We start from the raw sequence: 6,823 nt of genomic DNA, 5'->3' as shown, positions 1-6,823 counted from the left end.
CATTGATCATGGTTCCACTGACAATCAGAACCTATTAAATTGTAGGCATATGTAGTGGGGGGATACTTGTTGAGGCCACACTGGCCACTTTGATATCCTCATGACCTTTTTCCCCTATATGGCGTCTTGTGTCCGCGCGTAAAAAGGCAAAACAAGGTGGACACGGTCCATTCTACCAGCATCTCTTGTTACTGTAGTGACTGTACGTTACTGGGCCTACCTTGTCTCCACCTTGTTCTACGCCACGTGTTTTCGTATGGCTCACTGGCGGATCCAGAACTTTGGAGTGGGGAGGCGATTTTTTTCCAAACCCTAACCCTAACGCCCATTAAACCCTAACCCTATGCATAAACGTGCGTACAGCATATATATATGTAGTGGAGCGGATACCGTTTCAGGAAACACCGGCCACCCCGATATCCACGTGACCCTTCACCCTAGATGGCGCCTTGTGTCCGCGCATGACAAGGCAGACCAACGTGGGCACTGTCCATTCGACCGGCATCTCTTATCGCTGTAGTGTCCGTATGCTACTGGACCTACGTCGTCTCCACTCCCTGTTCGTGTCTGGTTCTACACCATGTGTTTATGTATGGCTGCAGGTAATTGCATTTTACTTTTTTATGTTATATTGTAATTTTATTTAGTAGTCTACATAGAATATCACTATCCCCGGATTTCGTCCATATTGTTGGACTATCGTTATTTTTAGGAAATCAGTATGTAAATGTTTCCATTTGTTGAATTGTGTACCTTTAGTATACCATACGAATTAGATCCTATATAGAATGTTAAATGTCCATCTTGTTAATCTAATTCTACAACCAGTGTGTGGATACTGGCTTTTATGAACCAGTTGTTCTATTTAATTGTTATTGTCTTTTATTTTTTATAATGTTAAGGGTGTTCCATATCTCTCTTGTGTTTGTATAAGAGATGGTTGGCTTACACTATATGATTTTCTTTTCGTTTTTTGTTAAGATTTAATATTTAGACTTTGATGCTGTGTGTGCAACTTGGTCTAACCAGTTAGGCTTATTAATTATTTTTAGTTAATGCTCATTAGTTATTATGTTTTATGTTTGCCTTTGGCAGGTCTTTAATGCATAATAAACAGTTGGAATCGTCCTACGAGTTGCCTTCGTCATGTCATTTAGTTTGTTCTGTGCCAAACCCACCACAGAAACTTGGTAGCACGAGTGGGGTCAGGAAGAGAGACTACACTGTGGGACCAGAAGTCGTCTCAGAATCTGCTTCCTGACAATCGAAACTAAGAAAGTGACAACCAGACGTAGATGTCAACAAGTAACAGTTAGTTTATTCCTGTTTCTGTACTTTCAAATATTTTCTATTTTTTGTTTTCTTCTTTTTGTTTCAGGGTAGTTAGATTTAGTTTAGTTTATTTTAATATAATTTGCTTATATTTTCTTAATTGTGATTTTACTTCGCTTGAACATTGTTTCTGTTGAGATAGATTTCGTTATTAGGTTACTATTATTGTTAGAGTTTCTTAAGACCTGCAGCCAGATGGAGGGAAATATGGTGGAACCTAGTTCAGTGAAGGGGAGAGACATGGGTCCCATGTGCAGTGGAGGAGAGCCGGAGGGAATGGAATGTGTCACTAAGGGGATGTTGACTCGACTACAAGCTGAACTTGAGGCATTGAAACTGGCCTGTCAGCGCCCTCATTACATCATAGAACCTGCTAGAAAAATTAGACATTTCAGTGGGGAAGGCAGAAATGATGAAGTTTCAATTGAAGATTTCGTCAGAGAAATAAGAGATCTATGGGAACTTCGACCTTACCTCTCGCCTCAAGAGAAGACAGCAACCATCATTGCGAATATAAGTGGTCCAGCTAGAGTAGAGGTAGATCTTCAGCCACCTCATATCAGAAGTGATCCAGAAGCTCTGCTCGATGCACTTACCTCTGCGTTTGAAGTAATCATACCTGTACGAGAGGCAGAGATTACATTTCTGATGTCGCAGCAGAGAAGACGCGAGTCACTTCTTGAATTTTCTCACCGACTATTTAAGGAGTTCACAACGGCTATCCGACAAGAACAAAGAGAAGGCATAGAATGTTTCAAAGAGGAAAGATTGAGGGACCAATTTGCCTATGGAATCAGTGATCCTGACCTACGTAGAGAGCTGTTTAAGTTCATAGTGCAACATCCCCAGACAAGCTTTCAAACGCTACGAAACAATGCGTTCAAGTTGGAGAACCAGAACAAAGATGCAGCTCGAGCCCAAGAGCAGTGGTCTGAGGTTCTCTTAGCGAAATTGGCCAAGTTAGAGAAGCAACTTGAAGAGATAAAGGGGTCAGGCTATAACAGTCTGCCAAGTTCAACTAACCCACTCTCTAGTCAACCACATAGTCAACGCAGACCCACACAAAGACACACGAAACATGGCAACCAAAACAGAATTCGACCAACAGCACCGCCGGGTCTTGTATGGTCAAAGACGAAGAGAGGATTCTTCCCATACACTGATGATGGATCACCAGTCTGCACCCAGTGCTGGGAAGTTGGACATGTAAGGCGTCACTGTCAGCAATCACCACAACTCACAGCGGAGGTTCAATCTGTGAGCAACAGTGAACCCATTGTTTCACAGCCAACCCACCAAGTAGAACAACGAACCAATGAGCAACAAGCTGATGCAATGTACAATACAGATGCAAGTCACTCAATTCAAACATCGAGAAATAGAAACTTTAACTCTGGGCAGCCAAACAAGAACAGGCATAACAGAGTCCGGAGGCCAGATAGACAAAGAAGAAACTACAAGCATTTTAACCAGCCACAAAGACTATTTCGCTCACTGCTCCCTATCACACTTTCTACAGCTTCCCAGTCATTATGTTTAGAGAAAGACAGACCACTCTGTATGACCGATGGAACCAGCACGTTACAAACTGGAAAGATGCTTGTCGTTCCAGAAGACACTGACAAGAAACAGTTGTTTCGGTTTTCAGAAACCTACTAGGCTGAACGCCCCGGGACGGGTCGTTTCAAGCTAGGGGCTCTGTAGTGGAGCGGATACCGTTTCAGGAAACACCGGCCACCCCGATATCCACGTGACCCTTCACCCTAGATGGCGCCTTGTGTCCGCGCATGACAAGGCAGACCAACGTGGGCACTGTCCATTCGACCGGCATCTCTTATCGCTGTAGTGTCCGTATGCTACTGGACCTACGTCGTCTCCACTCCCTGTTCGTGTCTGGTTCTACACCATGTGTTTATGTATGGCTGCAGGTAATTGCATTTTACTTTTTTATGTTATATTGTAATTTTATTTAGTAGTCTACATAGAATATCACTATCCCCGGATTTCGTCCATATTGTTGGACTATCGTTATTTTTAGGAAATCAGTATGTAAATGTTTCCATTTGTTGAATTGTGTACCTTTAGTATACCATACGAATTAGATCCTATATAGAATGTTAAATGTCCATCTTGTTAATCTAATTCTACAACCAGTGTGTGGATACTGGCTTTTATGAACCAGTTGTTCTATTTAATTGTTATTGTCTTTTATTTTTTATAATGTTAAGGGTGTTCCATATCTCTCTTGTGTTTGTATAAGAGATGGTTGGCTTACACTATATGATTTTCTTTTCGTTTTTTGTTAAGATTTAATATTTAGACTTTGATGCTGTGTGTGCAACTTGGTCTAACCAGTTAGGCTTATTAATTATTTTTAGTTAATGCTCATTAGTTATTATGTTTTATGTTTGCCTTTGGCAGGTCTTTAATGTATAATAAACAGTTTTGAATCGCCCTACGAGTCGCCTTGTCCTTTAGTTTGTTCTGTGCCAAACCCACCACATATATATATATATATTAGCCACACCAGATTCTGCCCCGTCTCAAGATTAAGCCAAAACCAGTGACTCACTTGGGCGCATCCATTGCCTTTCGAGTCAAAAGGAGCCATATATATATATATATATATATATATATATATATATATATATATATATATATATATATATATATATATATATATATATATATTCGATATATGAGAATAAAATAAGACTGTTTCTCAATCTTCGGCGAAAAAAAACAGTCATGTTGAGGCCTTTCTCTTGCAAGCTTGGGGGTCTGGGAGAGCGCTGTAAGCTTCCTCAGTGGGGTTCGGGGCGATGCCCTGACGCCAAAAGCGTTTTCTTTCATTTTTCACGGCTGAAACGCATTCTCCTGACATTTACAGCTCATTACTTATTAGTGGGGTTCGGGGCGAAGCCCCGACGCCAAAAGCATTTTCTTGCATTTTTCACTGCAGAAACGCATTCTCCTGACATCTACAGCTTATTATTCATCATTGAGGTTCGGGGCGAAGCCTCGACGCTAAAAGCGTTTTCTGGTATTCTTCACGCAGTAACGCATTCTCCTGACCTACAGCTCATTATTCATTCTATTATAAAGGACCTTTTGAAAAATGTGGAAAAATATTCTAATATGAATTTATAGTCCCTTAATACATTGCAAATACAACCGATTTGTTCTTTGAAAAGATAAGATACCCCACATATTTAGATTAAGGCTTTGAGGATCGCCTCAAAAAAAAATATTCGATAAATAATATTCAATAAAATTCACGCATAAATTGTGAGTTATAGTCCTAAATTTTTTTTACTAGAAAAATATGAGATAGAGTAAAGGTTGGAAAAAGTCGACTAGGAAAAGATTATCCGGCTTTTGAACTCATCTCAACCGTGACTGTTATATTGAAAAATTTCGTTTGAATTATAACTTTTCCAAAGCAAAGTCTTTTTTAAAATAGTTATGATAAATTCATGTGAAATTACACAAACTCTGTCTGGAAAGGGGAGGGGCGGAAAATTGAAAACGATTAATCCTCGCTCCTTTTTATAATTTCTGCTAATGATTGCAGTTTGCATTAAAGAATAGGGTTCGGGCGATTCGATATAAGAAATTACTTTATAACAGTGATTCCCAAAGTGGTCTATATAGACCCCCAGGGGTCTACGAGGACTTCCAAGGGGTCTACGGAAGTGAAAAAATAAATTGGGGGTCTATGACCTGTAAATGGGGGTCTACTATAGTGGATCTCATTTAAGAGTGTAATGACTTTAAATTTCATTTCCGATTAATGATTTTACCTTAGTTAATCCTTTCAATTGTAACTCTCTTAGTCTTAATGAGTTTTTTTTTATTTTTAAATTTTAACATCTTATTTTAAATAAATGAAAGTAACATTGTACATGGCCTTGTTAAAAAGAACTGTAGAAAGTACAGTGTTGGTTACTAGTCATTTGCTGTATTCCTCTTTGTCGAACAAGTCATTTCATATGTGCTTTTTCTGTAACAAAGTTTTAAGCTAAGTTACAATGAAACTATCTAACCTGGAGACAATGACAACATGATAAAATAGATTGAGATTTGAAATAGCCTACTTTCAACACTTTTGGTTCAGAACAGTAGAACAAAAAGAAAAGAGGTTTGTGAGTGTCTTACAATATTTTTTTCTTAGGCCTATATCAAACTCCAGAAAACTGCACTATTAAAAGCCACAGACATCTGATATCATAGTAAAAATTTCTCTAAACAACAATACAGTTCAAAGGTATAATGGTAAGAGGAGTTGAGAAACTGAAAAGTTCTTAAGTAATTACTTTCCAAAGACATACTTCTATAAAAAAAAAGCTGGACTAGTTAACCTTGCCTGATAATATAGTGTTATTATTATCATGCTTTCTTTTTGTTATGAATTAAGAAATCCATAAAGAACTGCTCATTGCCTGAAACTTTGATCAATTGCTCCTTCACAATGAAGAATGATAGTTGTCGAAAGGCTTTGACAATATTTATTTCTGAGTTCTTGAGTGCTAAAAATCCAATTTTAACAGACTTATTTCATTAATTTAATGAGGGTAACTTACGCTACAAGGTGATTACCTAAATTTGATCAAAACGAAGGCATTATCTCAAAGTTTCTTGTGAGGATTAAGTAATGAAGCATACAATAGATTGTATGAAATTTCCTAATTTTCAAATTTAAAACCCACATCATCTAATCGAAAAGTTATGATAGATTAAATCTAACTAAATTGAACCCTAATGTTGAAATTTTACACAAACTTGCTATCCAATAGGCCAGTGTTTCCCAAACTTTCAACATGTATACCAAATATGCGATCGATGCCATCGCCCCCTCCCGACCCTACCAAATCGGCCAAAATACTAGAAGGGGGGGGGGGCCAAATAATCTAAAAATAGGTTGAAATATAAATAATTAGTATATATTATTAACATAAGTAATAAATTCGTATACAAATTGTGTGAATTCGTCCGCCCACCCCCCTTCGGGGGGGGGGGGGGGGGGCGCTCGGCCGAGGGGGGGGGGTGATCGCCCCTACCGCCCCCCCCACCCACCCCCTGGATCCGCCAGTGGACTATGGCTGCAGGTCTTTAGTGAACAATAAACAGGTCTAAATCCGCCAACGAGTTGCCTTCGTCATTTTAGTTCTGTTCTGTGCCAAACCCACCACAGAAATTTATCTGCAGCCTGCAGGTCATGAGGATATCGGAGTGGCATGTGTGGCCTCAACAAGCATTCACCCCACTACACATACATATATGTAGAGTCGGGGGGAAATGTAACACTGACTTAATGTAAAAGATAAAATGTGATGCCATTGAACCTAAGTGAAACCAATCTGATAAAAACAAGAAAAACAATTTTAAAAATATTTTTTTTTAAATGCTTATATTAGGTGTAATTGTATCCATTAATTTGGACCAGTCTTCTAATTATGTGTATGATTGACCGAAACAAATAAATCTGTGC

At 38.8% G+C, this 6,823-nt stretch overlaps 1 protein-coding gene across 1 annotated transcript; it reads left to right on the top strand.

Annotated features, from left to right (window-relative positions):
• The first annotated feature begins 385 nt into the window (after nucleotides 1–385).
• On the top strand, nucleotides 386–3,834 carry LOC129924629 (uncharacterized). The gene is made up of 2 exons (XM_056020896.1): nucleotides 386–602; nucleotides 1,096–3,834. Exon 2 carries the CDS (start codon nucleotides 1,528–1,530, stop codon nucleotides 2,989–2,991), a length of 1,464 nt encoding a protein of 487 aa, XP_055876871.1. The 5' UTR covers nucleotides 386–602; nucleotides 1,096–1,527; the 3' UTR covers nucleotides 2,992–3,834.
• Nucleotides 3,835–6,823: the final 2,989 nt, after the last annotated feature.

This window comes from Biomphalaria glabrata, chromosome 2, assembly GCF_947242115.1.
Source record: "Biomphalaria glabrata chromosome 2, xgBioGlab47.1, whole genome shotgun sequence".
Taxonomy (NCBI): Eukaryota; Metazoa; Mollusca; class Gastropoda; family Planorbidae; genus Biomphalaria; species Biomphalaria glabrata.
The sequence above is the reverse complement of the archived record's forward strand: the minus strand, read 5'-3'. Positions and strand labels throughout refer to the sequence as shown.

Coding starts and splice junctions, on each gene's coding strand:
- LOC129924629 (XM_056020896.1), top strand. CDS start 1,528: ATGGAGGGAAATATGGTGGAACCTAGTTCAGTGAAGGGGAGAGACATG.